We start from the raw sequence: 26325 nt of genomic DNA, 5'->3' as shown, positions 1-26325 counted from the left end.
TTCAATTAACCAGCATTCATCAAAAGTTATCATCGTCAAATAATTTGCACCCTTCGATACATTTTTGGAGATATGTAGTAACTATTTCCATCTCTTCAAAAAAACGGAAGAGACCTTCGGAAGTACTTCCTGGCTGAATTCTCTATCATTGAGATGCTCGAAATATGTCTCGTTCCTCGTCTTTACAATGTAAAAATCTATCTTATCCAATAGGAACGAGAGTCGTCGCTCCATGCCCCCGATGCAATCAGTCATTCCTATCCGAAATCTCGCCAGTTTCGCTCGCAACGGAGATATATGCGGAATGCAAAAAGATCGAGAGAACACACGTTTAGAATACACGACGATGGTGCATCTTCGCGCATTTGAGATTTGAATCCTTTTGAGAGCCCATTTGGATTTCAAATGTTGTGGACCACAGGCTCCGGTCACGCGACTACTATCTCGCATTCAACGGACCCGATCTTCTCCTGGTCACCCTCTCCACCCCCTCTCACCGTCATATTACGCTATCGTGCATCGACAACGTGGGCCCTGTCGATCGGTCGGTGCGCTCCCGCGTCTTGTGCCCTCGATTTCGGGATAGGCATAAAAAGATTCGATCACTCGATCCGTACGGTCAAGATCCGAGCACAAATTGCACGTATCGATGCGACGTGTGCAACCGACGGCGAATTTGAAAGTTTTATATAGCATGAGAGAAGAAGAAAGAGAGAGAGAAAGAGAGATAACAGCGACGCATACCGAGCGATATCTTTTGCCGTTCGGTCGTGCGCGTGACTTAAAAAGAAACAAAAAGAAATTTTATAGTCCGATGAGAGACTGTTACGTATTACGCAATTGCTGTTATAGAATTTTAAGATTATTAATATTTTTGAGGCTTCTTCAAAAAAGATCTTTAACAAATAAATGAATGGACACAATCCTGGTATCATATTCTCAGTATAACATTAGATTTTTTATTGCCATTGTTTATGTCGCAATCTTATACGTACTCTCTAAAACTTTTAGAATAAATTTCACTCTGTAGAATGAAATCTCACTCTTGAAAATTGAAAATTGAACCACTCTTTTTTAAGATTGGCTCAATTTTCACTCTTTAAAGTGAAATTCCACTTCAAAGAATTTAAAGAGTAAAAATAAAAATAGATTTTTTAATTTTACTTTTTAAATCATCTGACACTGCTGTATCAGGTGATTTCAAAGATATGTGTAATAGGACTTACTCATATCTGACGCGGATCCTGTTTTTCTTAATTAACAACTCTTATTCAGCAATTTTCTTTTTGGAAATTTTGGAATACTTTATTTAGTTATGATTACCTAAACAGAGAACCGGTTTTCTAATTAAGGAGGTCTTCGCGCTACTTCCTAGTCAATTCCTAGTCAGACAGTTTATTCACAATAATATGTAAAACAATTAAAATAATGGAATAAAAAGGTTACTAACAATATCTTATGCCATTATACATAATTATTGTTAATTTTATGTTACTAAATATTTTCAAAATGACAAAATAAAAGTTGTAAGGTACTCATTTGATGTATACGCATCATCCAATTAATATATATTCTAGCTTTTTCATTGAAGAATATAAATTTCTCGTAAATTGTACGGTTAGTTTAAATGAAATTTTACGAGAACAAACTTAAGTGTTCACTTTATTATAATTATAACGATTTTAAAATTTCTGTCTTATACGCAAGTGTCTCAATTTAAAAGAGAATAATTACAAAATAAGGGTATATCTTCAATTTGTAATGTAAAATTCTATAAATTTAGAATTAAATATCTTCAAATTGATACGGTAAAAGTCAATGAAATTTTTTCTAGATATTATTGATATCATTAACTTTTGCATTACATGTATATTATAGACTTGTCTTATATTTCATCAAACGCGAGAACCTCCTTAACCAGAAATTTGTGTTAAATTTGAGGATCACAGTTCTTGTAATGAACGTTATTTTCGATCGCAATATTATATTGTAATCTTGCTTATTTGTTGTTTGAATAAAGATTGGTCAAGAAAGTGTTTTATCTTCTCAATATTTTAATATATTAAAATGTACGTAATAGAGCGCGATCGTTTTCCGTTGAACGGTACGAACAATGCATAAAACATTTCTATGCTGCCAACGACCAACAGGGAATACACTTTCGCAATTTTTTTTTCACTTTCGGTGTTCCTTGTTCCGTCACAAGGATAACGTTGGAGAAAGAATGATTATAGTAATTGTAATATAATAATGGCAGTTGAATAATATGTATAATAGATAATATAGTGCCATTAATAGCACCTCTTAATAAATGTTAATCAATTATTTTTTTTTTAATTTGGGGATTCTATCTATTCATTCTCCTTAAGAAACAATAGAGGGAGTTATCAGGATATCTCGAAGTATTTTTTTTTAAGGGTACCGCGACCTTTTCCAGCCTTGTGCTAATCGGGTAGTGTTAAACGGGCGTTACATGATCGCGATATTCCTCGTCGTACCGATTTAACCCGTTGACACCGTCGTCACCGCCGTCGCCACACATCGACGCAGAAGTGATCGACGGTAGCCGGCTGACTGGTGCCTGAACCCTTTCGACTGTTGTAAAAGCCGGTGCTTTGACGAACCCGCCGCGCCGGCCGGCGATTTGCAAGAGGAGAACGAAGCTAAACGTCGTCGCTTTCTACGCAAGGGAATCGCGGAGGCGAGCGACCAGGGGGAGAGGAAGAGTTCGTACATGAGGAACGGTGGGGTATGGCGGGTCGCGCCGGGTGCGACGGTCGGGAGTGCGGGTTCGTCAGAGGGCGGCAGAGGGGAGCGGCATGGCACTCGCGGTGACGGCAGCGACGACGACGGCGACGGCGGTGGCAGAAAGGGTTGGGAGCGGGGGATAGCGAGGGAGGAGGAACGCGCAGGGGGGCATTCGTTGGCGGCGGGGGTAGGTATACGTTCGGCCCCTACGACGCGAGTGCGTAAGATACTACGGGAGAGAATACTGAGACGGAGAAAGACGTCGCGGCGTTGGTGCGAAGGAGGGAGACAGCGTGATAGCGGAGAGGATAGAGGGAGAGAAAGAGAAAGAGAAAGAGGGAGAGGGAAGAAGAAAGAAGAAGAAGAGTGGAGGAGGCTACCTCGGACATATATGCGGTGAGAATTCGCGCCTCCTGTCTCAGTGCTTGACAGGCCGGCAAGCTCTTAAGATCCATCGGGGTTCTATCAGTCCGTCATCTGAGCCATCGCTGCCCACGCACTATCACGCATCATCATTCTTCACAATTGTTCTCCACCTAATTTTGCTGATCGGCATCCTCAAACGAGGATGAAGCTGATTGGCACGAAAAATTGATACCCGCAGTAGTAGCAACTCAGGTGGTGTCAGTCAAGTCAGAATACCGGAAGTGGACAGGAAGGAAGGACGAGGAATCACGCGACAAAGTAGGATCAGTTGATGAAGGTCGAGGTAACCAGTTCGGATTTGGCGCCATGACATCCGAAGCGTGTTTGATAGAAAACAGGATCTGTCACTGAACCCTACAGATCGTACAGCACGTTTCGAAACGACAGTCAAACTGGCGCTAAAACGTGAAGGTCACGAGGATGCAGCCGGCCGCATGATTGTTCAGGACACCTTGCACAAAGTCCCGCCGAGACCCTCAAGTGCCTTGTGATTCTCTCTCACTGTGATTGGTGTGCGTGAGAACGGTTTTGGTGAACCCCATAAAGTGGAGCGGATCGCTCGGAAAATATACCGGCGATTCTCTCTCTCTCTCTCTCTCTCTCTCTCTCTCTCTCTCTCTCTCTCTCTCTCCCCCCTTCCCTCTCTTTTTTCTTTCTCTCCCTCTTTCTCGATCTAATCGCATCTTCTGCGTAATCGAGAAGACTGGAGCTTTCCACGGAGTTAATAAATTTGTGACGTAGGACGGAAGAAAGCGAAACTGGATCGTGCAGATCGCGATCGTGATCGAGGCCGGTCGCCTAGTTCCGGCGGAGTATCGACTTCAGGACACGATAAGGGGACCAGGCGGCTACTGGAAGTGGAGAACGTATGGTTGCGTAAGTTCAGGAAGAAGCTGGCACTGCGAGATAAACGACGAAGAAAGAGACTTTCTTCGCGAATGAGACCGGGGCTACACGAAAAGAAGTAGAAGTGAAGAACAATAGAAGAATCGTGAAGAGGAAGAAAAGACTTTCCGTAATCGTAAGGGAGGCCATCTAACGAAAGGGGAAAAGTAATAGGAACAGAAAAGGAGAACATAGTGCAGGGATTATCAGAGATAAACAAAAAACGATTTTATTAAGGGAAATTAAGAGAAATTTTAAGGACTTGTCTTGAGGAAAGACAAGCACTTAGTGGGAACGACGATGCCATTGATCATCTGATCGTTCCTTTCGCGACGAAAGCCGATCGTAGAGCTTGATTCGACCAAGGGCGACCTTGAACAAGATGGTCACGAGGGCGCTGCTATTACTCTCGCTGGTCCTCCTCGATGCCTTTGACGCGCCTGGCATCGAGAGAGCCCACGTCCGACACTTGGCGATGGCCGGTAACGCCTGCAACGCCTGTAGGATGCATGAGGAGATCCGCGCGCTTAGTTTGGAAGCGATCAAGGAGCAGATCCTGAATAAGCTCGGATTGAAACAGGCGCCGAATATGACGGGTCGAGCTCTGCCGAGGATCCCACCGATCTCGAAACTGATGGACATGTACGGGATGCAGGCCGACCAGCCTTTAGAGCCCGGTATCACACACCACGAGGAGGTCGACGAATACGCCGCGAAGACGGAGAGTGTCTTTGCCTTAGCGCAGCCTCGTAAGTTTCTCCTTCCGTTTCCTTTCTTCTGTATGCAGAGTGTCCCATTAGGTGAGAAAGAGCAACTGATAAGATGGTTAGAACATAATATCATTTTATTTTATCTTGTAACATTTTCTCATGCTTGTTGTCATTTCCGAGATACAGCTCGTTTTTCAGTCTTTCAATTCCATGGAACACTCTGTATTGTTAAATTTAATAATTTTATAGAAATTTTATGTGTATTTTTATAGTTTATAAAAAAATTATTTAGAAATTTTTTTTTTAATTCTTATATTTATCTCTATGAGAAAAATGTTGATATGGATTATCCATAGTACATCTTTCTATCAAGTTTAATAAAAGTTTGAAAACCTGAATTTTTTAAAACAATTTAGGTTTCATTAAAAATTTTGTATATTTTTATCGCAGTCTATTAATCTTAAAGAATAAAAGAATACTAATTCAATTATATACAGTTTGCAATTTTATCATACATACTGTTGGAAATACTTTCTTTACATGTAAATGAAGCTCGTGGTTATGAACGAAATTAAAACTAATGAATCATTTAACTGAAAACTAAGTTACAGTAGTTATTTAAATATAATGAACGTATATACATTAAATTTCATGAAATTTTATGAAAAGTACATTAAATTTCATAAAATACATTAAATTTCATGTATATAAATATACACAAATATACTTTTAAGTTATAAATACATTTAATGTTATGTCAAATTTAATATTATGTCATGAAATTGAATTCAAATTGTGCAACTTAAAAGTATATTAAATTTCATGAAATTTTTAACAGTGTAACTCCAAAAAAACTTTTAAATGTCAGAGCACTTAAGTTCTGTGAAATCCGTGAGAAGTATTATTCAGCACGATATTTAATTAATGTATGCTCTCGCAATGCAGTGCACATGGTATTGAAAATTTTTCGCAACAAAGTATCAAACGCAACATATGTGCTGTGTCGCGATTCTTTTTTTTTTGCGAGATGTTTAGTCTGTTGCATGATTGCAAAAACTCGTCGTGCATTTATCTTAGCAAAAGGTAGCGTTATCCCAAAGATCATGCCAGCCAGGCGCCAGGTTCGCTCAGAATTAATTACCGCGAGTGGTAATATTTCATGCACGATCATGTTTTCCTTGGCAACGTCAAGTAAATTAACCTCAGCGACTCGGCGATCCGTCCGGCGTGACTCGCGTATGTACACGCTTTCGCATGCAACATTGTGCATATACTGAATTGCATCGTATCATCGCCGCTGATGAGCATCTTGTAACTTAATAGTGTCGAAGTAACAATTATATAACTGGCTCTCACATCCGACATCCGTTGCTGTTAACTCTACGATTTACCAGACGAGTACCGTATAACTCGCCTGCTGCACGCATATTCCTTTATTTATATCCTTTTAAATTTTAAAAATATTCATGTATATCGGAGAATCGTACAGAATGACGAAAGGGCGAAACAAAATAAAATTAGAAATTAGAAATTAGAAAGATTGTTCATAATATCTAGAAACAGTCTAGCATTCGTAGGTTTCAAACGGTAAGGACCTTTCTAAGGTCCTTCCCAACCTTTGCTGGGTAACATTACTCATTGTGGAAATTCAATCAGGGAAGTGATTCTGCCGTTGCTCACAAATAACAATAAATATTTCTGACAATTAATCTTACATTATATCTGCATAAGTTGCAAAAATATACACTTGCAGTCATCTATTGTCGGAATGGGAAGAATAAGTGATAATCCGATGACGCAAAGTGCAGATTTTATGATTTATTATTGATTGCTACCAAGGTGTACTAAAAATTAGAAATTTTACCACGACAATCAGATGAAAGTGGAGGTCAAGGATATCATGTTTTCGGGGACACCCTGTATGCGCTGCGTGCATAATATACACTTGTTAAGGAGCAGAAGGAGCTCCAAACGGTCCGCCGCCACACGAGTCCCTCGGGCGAAACTGTCTTCGAGCCACTTGCCGCTAAGCACGTAATAGTGGCGGTAGAACCGCAACCTGTTATTAAGGCCCCCGTGTTCGCGAAAAAAGAGAGAGAGAGAAACGAAAAAAGTAAAAAAAAGGAAGGGGAAGAAACAAAATAAGATCAACGACCTGCTTAGGAACTCAGATCGGCAAGGGAGACCGATCGTGGTCTCCCTAACGTGGTCTCGCTAACCGCAAGACTGGCGTGCTTTCTTTCTGGGCGAATCTGAATTTTTTATAAGCGTAATATGCCTCGAGCACGATGGTGAGTTCACCGGCGCAGCGTGGTGCGGCACCGGCATTGTGGTCGATTATCGCGTATCGCGCGATTACAGACACTTTGGCATTCCGATAAAGCGTTAACTTATTATTATCTATATCGCGTCAATTATAGCTTTATTTTCCACCGCTGCAATCGGAATACGTGAGTCGAGATCGAAGTTCTTGTAGTGAACTCGCCTTATATTGTAGATCGCCGTCGCATCGGGCGGATTACTAATTGCAAATGTCGTTTGCTCGTAATGATGATAAGGCCCTCTTTTTTTGTGCAAAAGACACACAAAGATAAACGCATAGAGAAATAAACATAAATTATAATTAGCTGTTAGTAAATTAAACTAGTGATGAAAGTTTTTTTTCCATCACATATCGTTATCGTTTCCTTTTTTTTATCACACAAATAATTATACTATAATTTTTACTATCGTATAAATATTCATAGTATTTTGCACTTAAAATTAAAGTGAAAAAAGAAGTGTTTATACAGACAGGTTGCAAAAAAATTATTTTAAATGTTTCATGATTGGAATAGAATACTTTATAAATCATTTATCAAAGAGTGAACTCTAAAAAAAAAGTGAAAAGAGAGAGAGAGAGAGGAGAAACTAGAAAAAGAAGGATGTTGCAAGATATTTTATTTAAATTGCCCATCAAAAAATATAATCGCTGTACTATTTATAGATAACATTCATTGTAACTAGCTTCTATGCTCTATTCTAAACGTTCCAAACCCTTTACTACATCTTCCATTGTACACGTTATAGTATGGCAGGCGACATCGTACGATTTGCTTCCTAAACTGATCTTGCGGTATTGCAGCAGTCAAAAATAAGTGTGCATGTATTTAGCATTGCCCAGATAACGAATGGCGAAGCGCCAACAAGAGTTCAAAAGTTACGCCCACTGTCCAGCAATATCGGTGAGATTAATAGCCGGAACGATTTAATGCAAAAAAAAAAAAAATATGCATATATAGTTATGATAGTATATTTTTAACGTACCGAGTGCATGCGTAAAATGCGCGACATGCATTGCAAACGTTCGGAAGCGCCTGCTCTTGATATCAGTTCGCTGTCACTGTTGTCACTTGGAATAGAATTTGGAATAGAAATAGTATCGAAAGTGCAAAAATAAAGAATGACTAACTGATATCGCATTTACGATAGGTTATCGGGAGCGACCTCTTGTCTCTCCGTCTGATCGTTCGTCTTGATCCCCCGCTGCAGGGAAGAATTTTTGAAAATCCGTTCGTGTGTGAATTTTTTTTGCGTGTATTTTCGTTCTTGCCTTTCTATATTCGTTTGCGTTACTTGGTGAAAATTTTCATCTGGTTTTGGGATATGATAATATTGATGTTTGTAAAATTTTTTTGATCTATTTTTATAGTTTCTTTTATTTTTATCTTTTTTCTTTTCTTTTATTTAAATTTATTTTATCTCTTCACTTTACTCGTATATTTCATCGCTTTTATTTTCGAAATAAATTAAGTTAATAATAAATTAAGTTAATTATTAAGTTTTGTTATACGAGCGTCAAATAATTATGTTTGATTGACATTAATTATGTGCACATAATAAATATGTGAAAGTAATTTGGAAAAAATTAAGAAGCATTTTATTCTAATTGGTTTTGCTCTGAATAGTATCTGCTGAATCGAAATAAAAGCGATAATACATAATTAGTATTTTTATTTACAAATCGCTTATAAGCGTGTATTATGTGTATATATTATTTTATTTAGAGTTTTAGAGTATTTCAATCTTTGATTCTTATTATATCTCTACCTGTTGTTTTCGCACATCAATACACTTGCATATCAGTTATTATTTATGCATTGTACCCGTGCACCTATAATTATTTTATTCAATTTTCTTTTCATTTAATCTTTTCCTTCTTTTATCTTTACTAAGCGCTCCTTATCCGTAATACAATTTTTTTCTAGTCGCTTTATTTTCTTATCGCTATGCAACGTGATTTTTTATGTTCCCAAAACGCATTATCTTCTTCCTTTATACTATTATTTTCTATTATTGCTCTTTTCAATTCTCCTTCATTTCTGTATTATTCTCGACTGCTCCGTATTTTTTTTCGTACACTTCTATATATTTTTTCTATCAAAACTTTTCTTTAAATTTTCGTTCTTTCTGCAGTTTGATATATATCTCCTGTAGCAAAAATGAACGGCGGTTTTTTAGCCGATGTCCTCGAGAGATTGGTCGATCTCTCGATTGCCTCTTGTTGCATGATCAACTTATAAGTAGACGGGCATACGCGGACATATGTACGTATATATGTATGTTATAAATGTAGCACATGAAGCATGATAAGTCATTGCTCACCAATAATCAACGCAAATCAGCGCTTTAAAGCAGTTTAAGGCAGTTTAAAATTAGTTTGCAATTGTTCGAAAAGTTTTTTTAAAATCTCTTTTAAGGGTAATTATCACTAATTGTAGAGACAATTATTTCTAATTTACAATATTATACTTTTATTTTGAAATTTTGATCACAGCCTAGTTTAAAGAAATTTTAATTCAAAGTCTTACAACGATTTACATCGATTATTATATAAAAAAACTATTAAATATTAAATAAATTAGTTTTAACTGAAAAAAGAACCTTAATTTAAAATTTCAAAAAAATTGTAACAGGAAAAATGTCCTGAGTTCTTGTATAATGTACAAATATTTAGAATCTTTTGCACAATTGGCAATTTTCGATATTAAAATGCCATATGACAGAACACATAGCAGATCTTAAAAATTTATCATGATAAAAACTCGCTGCTCTTTGTAGTCACCGGCGCGTAACTCCGATGACACTGATCAAAATTATTCCTGTAGGAAATATAGCGCTCACGTTGGCCCGATAGTCACTGCAGACGCAATTGATTAACTGCCTTTTAAATATTTTTCTCGCATGTATCGCCGACGCATATTAAGACAATACGATAGGGGACCAATTAAGTGTATAAAAATGTTCAATGACAAGTACCTCGTATTGTGTAAATGAAGTTGATAGCCTTCAATGTCATAAATAGTAGCAACAGATTCTTTTCGGAACCATTTAAAAAAAAAAAGGTTTACTGCACAGCGGTAATATTTTGCGCAATAAATTTATTTACAGTTGTTCAGCACATTAACATCTTTCTAATATGATACCGGATTGAATATCAAAATTATTAAAATTTGCTCGTCAATTTAATTTAATTTGTGATATTATTACAGTAGTTTTTAATTGCGTTTATAAGTCTAGAAAATCAATTCGACGCGCAGTTTGAATGACTACAAATATGGTATATATGCATGTACATAATATATAGTATATATATATAATATATATATAATTCACATTGAATTATTTAAAGCATTAAAGATCCAACTTCAATCGTTATAGGCTCTAATATTCTTACTTATTGTGTATTCATATTTATCTTAATAAATCATTCATTACCGTTTACTGCACAACTCCGAATTGAAATGGTGTTATAATAATGATGTTACATCTCGCATACCTCGGCGCGAGGGAGAAGAGGGTAAGAAATATTTCAGAAAACGTTAAATGTAACGTTGTCGCAATTTAATCATAAAGAACGGAAATGAGACTCAATATATTAGGATTGCTGCAATATATACAAATCTGCATATGTGAAGAATCAAACTTAATTTTTTCTAAACGAGTAATAATTATTTTATTATAATAAAAGAAGTGTTTTTCAATATCTTAATAGAAAAGAATTTTTTGCAATATTTTTAATCAGTACCTCTTTCTCGAGAAGAAAAGAAACGCAAATTTGAGATGGAGACCCAGATCAGTCTCCGTCTATCCTTACAATTAAGTATGGACATTAAATATAGGCTGTCGAATATCTACATAGATACGAAAGATCACCAAGCTTGCAAACGCATACGTGTGCGAACGACGAACCGGCCTCCATCCGCAACGAAGGTCATGGCCGGTGCACAGCCTAGGTCAGGCCCATTGCCCATTATCGCGTAAAGCTGTCTGTAGGTGACTGGCGGCAGTTAGGACCACATTATGCTGGGAGCCTAGTCCATAACTTAGCGCCCGGAGCTACTCTAGGAGAGCAATTTACTTTAGCCAGCTGGAGCGACGATTGTTAAAAGCGGCAGAGCAACTCGAAATTCATAGAGGGGAAGATGTAGACGATCACTATAAAGGAAAATTACAGAATTAAATTTTATTGAAATGTTTTTACGGTACTTGTTGAATCGTTAAATGCATATTTTATACGATTGATCGTACAAGGAATTGTTTCTCCATATTTTATGTTTTATTTATATAAATGAATCAATAATAATTTCTAATGCTTTTAAAATATTCTAGTTTTCTAAAAAAATTAATTGTCGCGCGCACGCGCGTAGAAATATGAATAGTAGAACAATTTGAGCTTAATAACATGTTGTTATAGGTTTTCTTTCGCGCGTTAATTTTAGCAAGTAAATTTTAGAATTTCTTTGTAAAAAACGTTCTTTGTAAAAAACATCATACATTATCATTATATAAAAAGATAATACATATCTAACTTATTAATTATTTTCGAACGATGGATTTCTCCACGTGGATTCAAAAGTCAAACTTGCAGTTTTTTAATTGTAATTATCGTACAGACAATAACGATATATACACGATAAAAGGCTTATATAAGTCGGGTTTATCGATGTCATTGTGTCTTCTATATTGTAATTTATATTTAAGTATATAACAACTCGTAATTCGATAATTAATCGGGGACATGACCTTACTGTAATTGAGAATTATTAAATACATCATTGCAGGCGATAATTAAAAGCTTTTAAAAACATTTTCCTTCTTCAAATTTTTACAAGACACATCTGATATCGCAGAACGTTTCCGCGAATTGTATTGCATCGATGCAATGCAATCTCTCTTTCGGTACATAATATTTTATTTGATATCTTTTTATTGTCCACTTTGTTTTCAGTAAATAATTTGCACTAATACCATGACCGAAACTAAATAAATATATATTTAATATCTTTTGCACAGCTAGGCTGCACCGATAAATTATAATCTTTTTGATTAACCGTATCAGTTTAATGTACACGCTTTTTTAATACAAAAGAAAAAATGTAAGTTTGACGAGGTCAACATTTTTTTTATTCTTTTGTATTAAAAAAGCATGCGAATTGAATTGATATGGTTAATCAAAAAGATTATATATATTATATATATATGTCTGTCAAATATTTGACATATATACGGAAACGAAATTATTAGATCATGAAATTATAGGATCCTGTTTTTCAAATGCACATTTTAAAAAATAAAAGCGAATTCAAGGAAATCTTAGGATTATATTTGTAATGTTGTAAATAAGCCTCGTCCACTGTTTACGCAAAGTATCTTTTACGTCATCATAACTTTTGTCGCAACTACTTCTTGTCATCCCTCCTCTTCACCTCGCAAATCGTGAGTATCAACTCCCGTGAATCTTTCTTGCCGTTTCCCCTCGACAGCACGTCTACGTTACGCTTAAATCAACCTGTTTCAACAAAATTAGCAAATTTGTAATAGATATATATCCGATGAATAATGATAGTCCAGATAGTGCCACTGCGGTCAGCATACTCGCAGACAGGCGCCATGGTCTTCGGTGGTTCTCATTCACTTCGGCCTCTTTCGCTCGGAACATCGATATCGATCGCACGGATCTCGATTTCTCAGAACTACACATCCTTGACGTTAGCTGCGACTGGTGTATAATTTTGATGGTTTTGGATCCTGATGTTACGAAGATGCTGTCTTTATGCTGTCATGGCAATTGGAGCAAGGTGCATTTTTTTATTTAGCAAAATGGTATTCACAAAATTGTGTAGAGAAACTATGTTGGTCTTTTAATCCTTGTTTTATATAGAATTCGGTTGAACAAGGTTGATCTTATTCTGCAATGCTTTTCTGTCAAAAATTTTTTTTCAAAAATTTATGTGTGATTGATTAAAATTATTTTGATGGCAATTTAATGGATACGCCAAAATCGATAAATCGGTATCGATGAGAAGCGCTAAGAACGATCTATGAGTAACCTTTGCAGAGAAAACCAGTTTGTCATGTTCCTGGCTCTGTGTACAAGCGAGTATTAAAAGTACAAATATCACCGTCGCAAGTCGAGTGCATTTAAGGGCTACTATCTGTTACATAAAGTTTGATATATGTTGCATGAACGTTCATATATGATATCAGATTAGATTTGATCACCAGGAAATATTATTATTAGAAATATTATTATTAGAATTTAATCTTACAGATAACGCAACATTAAATCATCAGACTGGCGTGCGATCTAAAATAACTAAATTGCTCTTTAAATTATATAGTTTTTTACAACTTCTGATAACAATTAATCGATGATAAACGTCTACCAATTAATGCATTAAATTGTAACACCGAAGATCCGTTTAATTATTCTTTTTAATTTTTATATTAAAATTAATTTATATTTTTAATTTTTAATTTTAAATAAAGTAATTATATATAGGAATTAATGCGTGATACCTCATTCTAATTTTCGGCAACAATCGGAAACCTTATGATTTTCTCCGAGAACTTCTTCTATTCATTATTCGACAGATTTACCTCGAGCAAGAAGACAATCACAGGGTGCAAGAAGAAGAGGCGTTCCTAACTTTTTTTCGCCTCTTGGCGCGCTAGCAGCCCCCCAATCCCCCTCCCCCCTCCTGTGAGAAGGGGCGCGAGCGTATAAACGCACGCGATGCCGCAAGGCGCATAAGGCAGGCCCTTTCGAGGGGAAAAATAAAAGCGAAAGAAGTAGCGAGAATCGGACAAGAGGGCGAAAGAGAGAACGAGCCGGGGAGAGGAAGAGAGAGAAGGAACGAGTACGCGTGACCCAAATGCGAATTTTATCGAGTTACGCTGTTATACTGTCGAAGTGTAGTCGCAATTGCGGGCCGCTTGCGTCACGCGATGCAGATTACTCGGAGACGGCAGTTTTTACGTCCGGTTTCGCCCGGCCGGCGGGCCCCCGGAAGGTGATCACACGGTGAAGCGTGTTTTATGGGGTGTACGGTGAACAAGCGAGCGCGTTGCGAGCGCACCACCGGAAAGAAACGATGAGCGTCTTGTAGATAGGTAGCGCGGTACCGAACCTCCCCCTCCCCCCTCACCCCCAGCAGCGAATACACTTCACGTATACACGGAGAATTAAAATTGTTATCGATCGTGTACGATTATCGATAAGGGGGTAATACTTTAAGGGAGTTGTCTTTAAAGCGATAAAAAATAAGCGATTCTTACGAATTCTTTTGGGAAAAGTTTTTTGTCCTTATTCCATTAAGTCTGGATAACATTTTATAACAACAATTAACATTATTGCGCTTTACTTGCTTTAGATTGTTGAGTTAAAATTTCGTGCACTTTACTGTAACGAGATGCATGTTTACATTAAATTTAAGTAACATGTACTGAATTTTTGATTATTACATTAAAATATTCGTATATTGAAGTGCATGAAGTTTAAAGTATGTGAACATTAAATTTACTTGTAACTTAATTCATTTCATTGACAACATTAAATGTTTTTAATGTAACTGCTTAAAATTCGCTTCCGTTACGTATACATGAAATTTAATGTGGATTTTTTTTAGCAGTGTAGCACTATGAAAAATGGAGGATTAAAAAAATGGATTGGTTTTGTGCTGATGAATTTTAATGTTAAAATGTATTAATTTTATTAAATAATTTTGTTAAGTAAATATTCTCATATTTATGTTTTAACCAACATATTCCAGAAACAAAAACGGATATTCCTTTTTGGAAGAACATAGGAAGTACAGATATAGATATAGCAAGTCAGCTTTCAGAGATCAGATCTCAGGATTCCTAACATATATAGTAACTATACGTTACGTTTCCATCAAACAACCGATACACTGTCAGAGACTCGAGTTTGCACATTGCGTCTCTATCGAACGCGAATGCGTTCTCCATGCGACAAATCCGCGAAGGGTCGTTCACCCCCGCGCCCTACGGGCTCACAGGATCATTAGTGCAATTAGGTATTCCCAAGTTGAAGTTAGAGGGCACGTTATCGAGCGGCTTTAGGCGCAACGAGACGGCACAGGGGGTGGGATGAGATAGGAGGTAGATACGACATTGCGTTACAACATTAATTTCGGGGTTCAACGCTCCTGGCGAGCGGATGAGTGTGCGTACACAGACGTTTTCGTGTAACACACGCAAAGCCCTCCTCTCGGCGCTGCTCTCGGTTGTTTAGCCGGATTGGATGTGTAGGCCGACGTTTCGTTTGCGAAAATCCGCTCCTTTCAACGCTTCGCACACAACGAGCCCATCTCGAGATTAAATTAATTGAACGGTAGAAATACGCTAAATCACGTCATAAATTAGAAAGATTTAGCACTGTTGTAACTTTTATGTCTAGTACGTGCGTAATTTTTTCTGGTATTTAGCCAAGCATCTGCCACGATTATATTTAATTCGATACTAACTTTATGCTTCTAAAGAATTAATTAACGATCAAAAGGGTTAATTAAAAAACCAATTCTCGTAAAAATTCGGATGTCTTAAGGAGTCACACATTTTTCGGTTCTGTCTCAAGGCCGGAGCCACTTTTGCATCCTCGCGCGACACCGCTTTCCACCGATCCCTCTTCGTTCCTTCCTGTTGCTCGTCTTCGTGCTTGAAGGTCGGACAAGGGGAGGCACCGTAACGAGGCACACTACGTCGGCATAGGCCGGAAAAAACAGAAAGAACGACCGTTAGGACGGGAAAGATGGTGGCTTATTTTCGTCCAGACGAGGCTACAGACCGTCTGGCGCGAAAGATTTCGGACTATATTTAAAGTCACGAGCGAAAAAAAGCGCTCGTTGCCAAAAAGTCGCGAGTCGCACGAAGATGACGCGCGTCTTCTCCATAATGCCATACAATTTTGGTGCTTTAGTTGACACGGCGAGATTTTTTTAAACTTTTATTCAACGTAGAAGAAGTTTCTCTGCAAAAAATGGATGAAGTTTAACGCATCAAGTGGAAAAAAATAAGAGTGAGATAGCGCAGTTCACACATTTCCGAAACCAACCACCTTTCTAATAAGATAATTGTTACTTAAAAAAAATTATATTAAATAGTTTTTCACAGACCTTTTTCGTTAATATCTGTAATTTCTTAAAAATAATTTCGTTTCTTTACTTCACTATCTATATATTTGGAAATTTTTCGCAGTGTCTGGTTAATCGTCACTTTTCGAGACTCACACGTTCGAACGCACGTGACGAAACGCGACGCGGATTTCCAAGCCGGTGTCTCGCGGTAGACACAAATAAATACGCGCCACGAATGTGACAGTTGGCGGCGCGGGCAGTAGACAGGGGTGGGAAAGGTAAACGACAAAAAGAAGGAAGGGTGCGGGGTGAAGACAATAAAGCCAAAGCATTAAGTACATCGTGCTTCAGCGCTTGAGATAAATATAGATTTTAGCGAACGGAGGTCACTCGCATTACACACACGGCAGAACAAACGTAAAAAGACTTTCTCGCTTGCGCGATATACACTTCGAGAGATTCGAAAGACGAATAAAATCTAAGTACTCATTCTCGTCGCTTAACAGCGTCGCATAGTCTGCTATAGTGAGAACAATCAATGTATAAAAGGATAAAATTGTAAAATATTTTTAGACAGGATTATTGATTCGATTCCTGAAATATTAGTATTGTATCTCTATCAGTATGATAGCGTTAATCTCATGGATGTTCTCGATATTTACTTCCATTTCATTCAATATCCGTACTTCACGTAAATCTTGTTTGAAAAAATTATTACGAAAATGGATAATCAAATTTTTACTAAATTACCATTTGTTTATCAGTTTAAAAGAAATTTTTCTCTCTCTTTCTTGATCTCTTTTCTTCTACGTAATGGTCGCTAAATGCGGAATCGTGATTGTGCTTTGACAACGGAAGGCTGGTCGCGTCGTAGAAGTGCGTCGGAATAAGCGGGAAAATAAGTCAGGAGAGCCGTTCAAACGGGTGGAAATCATGGAAAACAACAATGATACCGCGGTGTCGTGGCCCTGCCTATAAATAAAACGAAGGAATATAATTGTGATACGGAACGACCTCTCGCCAACCGCACCGTGGTCCCCCTTCTCGTCTACCCGGGACGCATCCCTGATGCACTTTTCGCCGCTATCAGCCGATTCTTTCACTCTCTCTCTCTCTCTCTCTCTCTCTCTCTCTTCAAGCTACAGCCGTACGTGAGGGTGCCGACGTTTAAAAATATCTCACGGCAAATTGTCTATCGTCGCGACATAGTCACGCGTGCTCTTGTGCACTTGATGATCAGGCTATTTCGGCGAGACAACTATTTCATTACAATAATTTGAATGTTTAAGTACTCTCCAAAATGTTTAGAGTGAATCTCAATTTTCAATCTTTGAGATTGAGATTCACTTTAAAGTGAGATTCCACTCTAGAGAATTTAGAGAGTAAATCATTCGGACATTTTTTTGTATTTCTTCAAACTCGATTTTACTAAAGAACTTTGAAGTAATTGAAAACTTCACACTAGGAATTCGATTCGCAGTTGGGAATTTTCGCTAACCTTTCGCAGATTATTACGAATTATGTTTGTGTGCGAGGTATTCTTGAAGTTGTTTAGAAAAGATATAAGGATCGAGGAGGGCGAAAGGGTTCATGATAAAATTTATGAAAGCAGAATCCAAAACGGTACCGATTTATTTGATAAGATATTACGACCGATGGTTGCACATTTTATGCAAAAATACCTATATATTTAAGTGATCACGCACATCAGCTCTTATTTTTTAGCCCGACAAAATGACTCGTCAATTTATATTCTCGTCCCACCAAAAGTGTACGATTCCTGATCGTGAACAGTTATGAGATCGTCTACCCATTCGATGCGTGAGAGGTTTCGACTGTCAAACTTTCTCTCGCCAAACTTTTAGCCATTTTAAAATACGAAGGGTGTGTTTTCGGCGGCGTGGCGGGATGGGCACGTCCGTAATCGTAAAGTTGACGTGATTAATAATAATTACTCCCCGGGGGTAGATCGGGTAGACGGCGTGACGGGTAGACGGTAGCATCACGGGTAGATGGATATACATGGTAGATGCGAGTCCGCGCGCGCGCGTCAGACGATCGTTGCGAAGGACGGGACAGCTGACGGGTGACAGTGACAGTGACGGTGAATAAAAGCGAGACGAGGGTAGAACGCGGCAAGAGAGAGCGGGTGGGGGATGGTAATCGAATTATTCGAGTGCTCGAAAATGGAGAGCCGCTCGGCAAGGTTAATCGCGGCGTCCGTCGTGGTACTCTCATAAAACGTTAACGAAAATAAACCTTCACGTCCCGGATGGCATCACGCAAATCTCGTCGAATTTTCATGCAAAATTGAGGAAAGTCACAACTGCGCGTAGACCTTCCCCATTTCTCTTCGCACGTCGCATATAATCAGAGATGCTGCGGCGACATTCCGAAGGATTTTATTGCTACAACATGAGTAAATATTGTTTTGTTCTATTACTTTTTTGCATCTCAGTATATTTCAGTAAATAGAATTACTTAATATATTTAATATGTTTAATTAACTACAAACGACAATAAATACAATGCTAGAAAGTATGTATATGAAGTTATATCCATTTGTTTCTCAAGCATTGATTGGTAGCAAATAAATGGCACTCAAATTTGTAATTGTATTATAATAACAGTTAATTAATTTCATCATTAAGCTACCATAATTGAATAATTAATTTTTATTCCGTGACGATCAAAATTATCAAGTCAATTAATAAATTAATAGTTCCGATTGCACGCAATAAAAAATAATTATTCGCTTATTGTAGCTTAATGCTAAAATTAATTCAGTCACTATTATTCTAATATATGGTTATAAATAAAACATTTAATTTGAAAGAATTGATGTTTTCCGAAATAGTTCAATCCATTTTCTCGGTATAATTATGAAAATAATTCTTCGAGTTATTTAAAACCTTCGTGCCTGTCAGTCCAGTAAAGCATTACACGTTTGGAAAATGTCCGAGATTCATAAGCTTCATGGAAAACTTCTTACGCGGCGACCAACGCGACACGAGGAACCAGTCGAATACCAGGACGGGTGCAGCCGGCTTAGAAGATACGCACAAAGTCGCGGCATCGATATCGATACGCGGCGAGAGTCGCTGATTGATCGGGGAATCGGGTGAAAAACGTTGCTCGCGTATAACGGTACGATTTGAGGTAGCTTTACCCTTCGTGGAAGCAGTCGGTCTTGCCAAGCGATGGCCTGAATAGAGTCTCCTGGCCCCTACCGTGTATATAAATCTGCCTTCTGCTGCTCCTCTTTCTTTCCTCCGTTTTTTTCTTCTTTTGCGCGTTATCCGTGTCCCCGTCGCTGATCGATCGATCGATCGATCCGTCCGCGGTCGATCGTTCTCCACAGACGCGGGGAATCCGGGGTCGAGTTTAACGTCGGTCATCAGGGTAAATATCGGACGCACGTGCGTGAGTGCCGATCGAGCGCCGCTGCGTTTGATCGGCAAGAAATCTGAGCACGACTCTCCGCCGAGCTCTCTTCCTGATTTATTGCTGATCCCCCTCTCCCTCTGATCGCGAGAACAGCCACGAGCAAACCATGCGCGGGCGTTTGTGAAGTGTTTTTGCGAGCATAGCAACTCGCATCCAGCGAAGAGGATTTTCTAAGTCGGTGGATCTTCTTATTTTGAAAACCGGCCATATCATGCGTCTTTAAGGTTTTGTCGGTTGTTCTGCGCGATCTCGATGCAGAGTCGCGGTACCAGCTTGTCTTGATCTCGTAGAAGCTGCCGTAATAAGCGAAACGAGTAAAACGATATCGATAATTAATATACCAAGAAGCAGAAGTTTCGCAATTCCGTTCGCGAAGTGAAATAGATTAGTTTACCCAGCTTTTCTTCCTCTTGATTGCTTTTTGTATGAAATTAAACGAGTCTAAGCTCTAAGAAGATTGAAGTTTTTATGGATCAATTGCGCAGAAGATATATAAATATTTAAAATGCTACCTTTAATAGGATCGTAAGAAATTAAAGTGTGAAAATTTCACTTTATTTGTGTCTGTTTTATCTACAAACATTTGTAATCGGAGAAAGCGACCCGAAGACCCGAAAGACTCCTCCTTGACTTCCTCATGTCAACGATTATGCATTGATTCAATTGCGAGTCGATTGCTACGAATCGAGGCGATTCTATACCGGAGACGTGTCCGCGATATCGTCGTTGTTGGAGCAAAAAGAACAGAGTGTGAATAATCGTTCGCCGATCTATTTTGAGCTTTACGTCGATAACGTAACATCGGAAATTTCACATCATTAATAAAATTATAATTTTCAAGGAAACGCGCTTTACAACGTATATATTAAATTGCTGATAAGCCAGAAAAAGAGGCACGAAACGCGCGTTTCTCGTTCGATCGGTCGGGAAAGTATCTCTCGGCCGGTGGAGGAAGTATCGCAAAAGCTGCTTTCTGATAAACTTATTTGAAGGAACCGCCCGCGATCATATGTGTGCCCGTACGAGATTATTGCGCGTAATTCATGGGCTCTTTCATTCATAAAAAGGCTAAATCGCGCAAAGGCTAACAACGTTACGTCGTTCCGTTATACGGCCGATCGTAGAAAGTCGTGAACTGATTAGGTTTGTATCCGCAATTTGAAACACAGTGTTTCTCTAATAAGGCTCGCGCCTTATTATCAGTGCTTATGTCCTGTTATCGGTCAATTAGAAATAATTATTTACCGCAACGGACACATATCAGCCAGACAAGTGTACTTGAATCGCGTATAATGCAGCATCCTCGATAATGAAATGCTCGATCAATCGATGCAATTGCCAATAACTACGTTAATCGTACGATTAATGAAAAGATAACGCAATGTTTTCAAATAGTCCAACTTTATATCCACTTTGCTCCGAATAGCTCGAATACGTAAATGATTATCGTGTTCATTTTCTACTCCGATAACCTCGCACCAACTTAATGAAGCTGTTATCATATACTGCTTCAGCATCTTGATCAATGATACCTAATACTTTTGCGGACGCAAATTATTTTTTTGCTTCTTTATCTTGCTAGAAGCTCAAAAAAGCCACATAGTTTTATGACATAGTGCAAATCTTTCGTTTTCTATTTTCATGTATTTCGTGCATTCTTGTAAGTATTTAGTGACGTAAAAGTATCTTGCAACATGCAGAGATTTTAATAATGCGTAAAAGAACAGACAAATATCTCATTTTTATGCTCACGGAGGATCGCAACGCATGACCACAATGTTGTATCTATATCAAAGTTTTTTTATATCTATATCACCTACCCAGCTTATCACAAATATGTTTGTGTTGTAAACATAAATATTTGCTTAATTTTATGTTTTATTTGTTTATTCATGCATATATCCAATATTTATATGTAGATAGTACCAAGTGGCCACGGAGCCATTAAACAGTCCAGCGATACTTTATCGAGCTATGCAACATCGTGCATGCAGTATCGACCAGCGAGAATTTTTTCATTCCCGAATAATAAATAACGCAACAAGCAAACCGTGTGTGCGAACCCTGTTTTTTAAAAAAATCCATGTATACGTGAGGACTATTAAGAAAGAAACGTTTAATCGTTATAGTACATTTAGCAGACGAGACTTCATGAGATTGCATCTTCTATTTGGAATTTTCCGATATAATTACGCAGCACTAAATATAATCGTAACTGTTTTAAAATAACTCATTAAAAATAAAAAACGAATTATTGTATAATCACGTTACATTACACAATAAGTATTCTACAGAAGAAATTAGAAAGAAGGTTTCTCTATGAAATTTGTCTTGTGTTATAACAATTTGCTAGAATTATACTCACAACTGATGTATTGTTAACTTCATGTTTTTCAGATCAAAGGCTAAGGCACTCGAAGAGCAACTCTGAGGTGTTGTATTTCAAGTTTTCCGATAAGATTGTCCAACATCGTGTTACCAGGGCAGAGTTGTCTCTGTGGATATGGGGTGTGAATCAGGAAACGGAGCTCGGTGAGCCAATTGATCAAGACGCCGGTCCGGTGACGATCACGTTGCACAGGATTCTTCGGAGAACGACAGAGACAGGCGAAATTGTGCTGGGTCCTCCTTTGACCACGAAACACCCTCGACCGTTTGGACGGCGGGGTGGCTGGATCACGATCGAGCTCAGACGAATGGTAGCGGAGTGGTTCAAGCATCCGAGAGATAATCTGGGAGTCGCCTTGAAGATCACTGGCAGCAGTCATCGCAAGAACTCGATCAGACTGGTTGAGACCAATCCCGGTGCGGAGTACGCTCCATATCTCGAAGTGCAAATGCAGGAACTCGATTCACGAAGAGGTTCCAGGATTAAGAGAAACGTGGGACTCAATTGCGACGAGGCTAGCCAGGAGACCAGATGTTGCCGGTACAAACTCACGGTAGACTTCGAGAAGTTTGGCTGGGATTGGATAATCGCACCCAAAAAGTGAGTGCATGATTCTTCTATTTCTCTTTTCTATATTAATGAAGATTTTTTTACCATGAAAAGTGTTGAAATAGTTATATCTTTTAAAATTCTATTCATTTTATTACGAAGATCTCATTATAAAAAAATCAAGTAGTGATTTAGCAATAAATAAATATACGATGAAAAAATTTCTATTGAAAATGACAGTAGAATTTTTCTTGTGTAAGATACATATTAGGGCGATATATTTCGCATTTGTTTAATAAAATATACTTGAAATATGTGTACTTTCGTGAGAACATATTGCGACTCATAAAATGATTAATGCATCGTCGGTCAAGCACGTACTCGTAAAGATTTCTCTGGCGAAGGAAAACATTTTGAGCCAAACTGGGTTTAAATGAAGGAACTGCGACTTTCTTGCTGGCACGTAGAACAGTTCTACATCAACAGCGTTAAAGTGTTATTAGCGCACGTTCGGTCTATAAATACTTCTTGTTGTGCAATAGTGGTATATATTTCGAGTTAATTTACCACGGCGATATTTAACAATGATGCTTAATGAGGAATATAACGAATGTGAAGTTGATAAATTTTGTTTTGTAAATTAATATTATTTGATAAATCGCATTTCTGCATTAACGGTCGGTTTCTGGATCTTTGTGTCACAGATATGATGCCAATTACTGCTCGGGTGACTGTCCAATGGCTTTTCTTCCGGCTTATCCGAACACACATATCGTCAGCTTGGCGGAACCGCCGAACAACACCGGACCATGTTGCGCACCTAGGAAGCTGTCCGAAATCACAATGTTATATTTTGACAACGAATATCAGATCGTGTTCTCGCGGTTGCCGGGCATGGTCGTCGAGAAATGCGGGTGTTCATAGTCCACCTTCGTTTCTGACAGGACGAAAGCAACGTTGGCGACGCCGAGAGTTCCGCACAGGTACCGCGATGCTCTCCCTTTGATCAATCTCGACGATCATCGTCATTGTCCTCGTCAATCGTCGTCGATTGTCATCGCCGTGTTCTCGGCGATTCCTCATCCGATAGACTGAAAGTGCCTTGTTCGGAGAGTGATTGCGTGATGCGGATCTCTTTGGAGCGCAGAGGGAGGAATACGAAGTGCGCGGATAGGCGGTGTTTGGTGATTCGCGAGAGTTCCCTCAAAGACTGTGCTGGATGCCAAGGGAAGTCCAAAGAGGGACTCGCGCCGTGTCAGCGGGAGGCACCTCGACGGTGGTCCATGGTTCATGGCAAGGCGGATAGTTCCTAGAGAGAGAGAGAGAGAGAGAGAGAGAGAGAGAGTCACGGTATTATTTTTAAGACGCCGATACGTTTGCACTTGATCCTAATTACGCCTCTAATCGGAATTCCCCAAATGCGAATTTCTTATTCCTCTAAATCAAGAAAGATAGTGGAATGGGACATTTAGAACGTTTGTACTTATTGCGCAAGCGTTATTCTCAGAACTCCAGCGTGGTTTTACCAACAAACAGCGCAAAACTTTGTTGAAACTTTCATTATTACGCCGCGGCTGATCGCGAGACCAGATAGATACGAAGGGATGCAATGTGGGCGGTTTGCGTGCCTGATTGTGTTCACGAAATGTATAATTCTTGTCTCTCCTATATTTCTTTACTTTGAACCAAACGCGTCATTAAAACAGAGGACATCGATCGGTGGAAACGTGTTGGACAACAGATCTCGGTGTACAGTAAAATCGTTGTTTTTTTCTAATAGTTTTTTTTCTCTCTCCCCCCTCGTCTTTCTACAATATATTATATATAGAAACGTTTCTGTCACTATGATCGTTTTTTTTTTTAGCGAATTGTGAGAGTGCGTGTGCGAGAGAGCGTATCGAATTATGTAAATAAGTCGTAACAGGCAAGAATGTGGTGTTGCTTCGCTGACACTCCTACGTCCTGGGAGAATCAACGAGGATATTACTCGTATATTGACGGAGAACCTCAACCTTCCTAGTTTTTCTAACGCGAGTAGTTGTAATTACACGGCGCCAATATCCGGCTAATTGCACTCGGAATTTTTTAATAACGCGGCAATTGGCAATTTCATATCCACGTTTCCGTCATTCATCATGGTCGCAGAACGAGTGTCGAGCGTTTATTTCTAGATAAATAATAAACATTAATCGCGCGAACGAATGCGCGACGCGCGTCTGATTTTCGTAGCTTTCTTCGTAACTTACGGTATTAATAGCTGCATTTTAGCGCGTCGGGTGAAGCACTCGTCAAGAAGGGACGACGACTTTTTTTTGGAATGTGTCCCTTCCTATTCCACGCATTGTACAATCTAAAAAAAAAAAAGATTGTCAAGCGTTTTTAGACAAAATTATTCTAGGGGTATATATCTCGACAAGCGCTCTTATTAGTTTTTATAGATTCATTAGGATCCGTCCCTGATCCTCGGGCATAATCCCTACTAATTACTACGGTGATAGAGAGGATCAGTGCCGCAATTATGTATAGACATATCCCCGAACGCTTGAACAATTCCAGTTATGTGTGTAGCGATTGAAACCAATATAATTTCGATAAATTCAGATCTTCGCAATTAATTGATGAAAGACAAACGTTTAATAAGCAAAGCATTTTTCTCTAAACCTATGTAATATCGAGAATTGAACTCGTCGAGATTCTACCGGTTTCAATCCCTCGTTGTAGCAATCTTCAAAATCCGGGAACATACTTGAAACTTCTCATGCTATCAGAGCTTAACTCCACGTTTTCCCCTCAGCTTCGAGTCAAGTGCATTGTAGCTACATTTTGTAAAATAGTATACGATATATACGATGGACTTGCGCGCACCGTCCCTAAACTTCATATGATTGTAAAGGAAAAAAGTCACACACGTACCCACATAACATAAAACACACACACACACACACACACACACACACAACATATACTTAGACATGAATTTATAAAAAAAAACTGCGATTTTTATAAAGCGATCATTTAGAATGTAAGAGAAAGCTCCTTGAAAAATCGATTTTTTTATAATTCCTCCCCTCCTCTGTCAAGCTGTCCTTGTCTTTCCATTCTCCTCCGGTCATTCTTTTTCTCCCTTGTATCTATTACATTTTCCATTCTCAGTTTGTTTGTCTCAATGTATCAATAATTAAAAAGATAATGGATTTGCTTATACCCCGCTCCCAAAATAGCGAACGAGGACGGCAGAAAAATGCATACTTATACGTATAATGTGTACTTCCTAGGTAGACACACAGCATAGATAGAAAAATATTTATTCCATGAAATAAATGGTTTTTCGATGAGCACGGAATAACATTTTATTTTTCCTTTTTACCATCATTGAATAATTGATTTAATAATTAATTATGTATATTTTGTTGAAATATAGAATAAGAAGTAAGAATCAACTTTCTATTAAAGGCAAAGCAACCGTTTAATATCGGCTATAAAAAATTTATTAAATCAAATTATTTTGCGGTAATTTGTAATGTTTTCATTTTGATTATTTTAATTACTTTAATCGTGTTTTTATTTGATTCTTTTATTTCACAAATATATGACGCACATAAAAAAAGTATTGAATTGAAACAAAGGTTTGTAGGCCAACAAATTTCAAAATTCAAGCAGCTTTAATTTTGTTAAAAATAAAAGAAATTTAAATAAAAAAAAAAGAATTTTAAAACTTAAAATCTTTACTTTCGAAATGTTACTTCTGAGT

At 38.2% G+C, this 26325-nt stretch overlaps 1 protein-coding gene across 1 annotated transcript; it reads left to right on the top strand.

Annotated features, from left to right (window-relative positions):
- Window positions 1-3822: 3822 nt before the first annotated feature.
- On the top strand, window positions 3823-25908 carry LOC108721771 (growth/differentiation factor 8). Its single transcript, XM_018446519.1, has 3 exons — window positions 3823-4808; window positions 22034-22625; window positions 23279-25908. Exons 1-3 carry the CDS (start codon window positions 4442-4444, stop codon window positions 23496-23498), a joined length of 1179 nt encoding a protein of 392 aa, XP_018302021.1. The 5' UTR covers window positions 3823-4441; the 3' UTR covers window positions 23499-25908.
- Window positions 25909-26325: the final 417 nt, after the last annotated feature.

The sequence above is a fragment of the Mycetomoellerius zeteki genome, unplaced genomic scaffold (assembly GCF_001594055.1).
Source record: "Mycetomoellerius zeteki isolate Tzet28-1 unplaced genomic scaffold, Tzet1.0 scaffold182, whole genome shotgun sequence".
NCBI classification, from domain to species: domain Eukaryota; kingdom Metazoa; phylum Arthropoda; class Insecta; order Hymenoptera; family Formicidae; genus Mycetomoellerius; species Mycetomoellerius zeteki.
The sequence above is the reverse complement of the archived record's forward strand: the minus strand, read 5'-3'. Positions and strand labels throughout refer to the sequence as shown.

Bases quoted from the DNA above. Each gene is read 5' to 3' on its own strand.
- LOC108721771 (XM_018446519.1), top strand. From the start codon at position 4,442: ATGGTCACGAGGGCGCTGCTATTACTCTCGCTGGTCCTCCTCGATGCC. The intron at 4,809-22,033 runs GTAAGTTTCTCC...CATGTTTTTCAG, and splicing joins CTTTGCCTTAGCGCAGCCTC to ATCAAAGGCTAAGGCACTCG. The intron at 22,626-23,278 runs GTGAGTGCATGA...TTTGTGTCACAG, and splicing joins TGGATAATCGCACCCAAAAA to ATATGATGCCAATTACTGCT.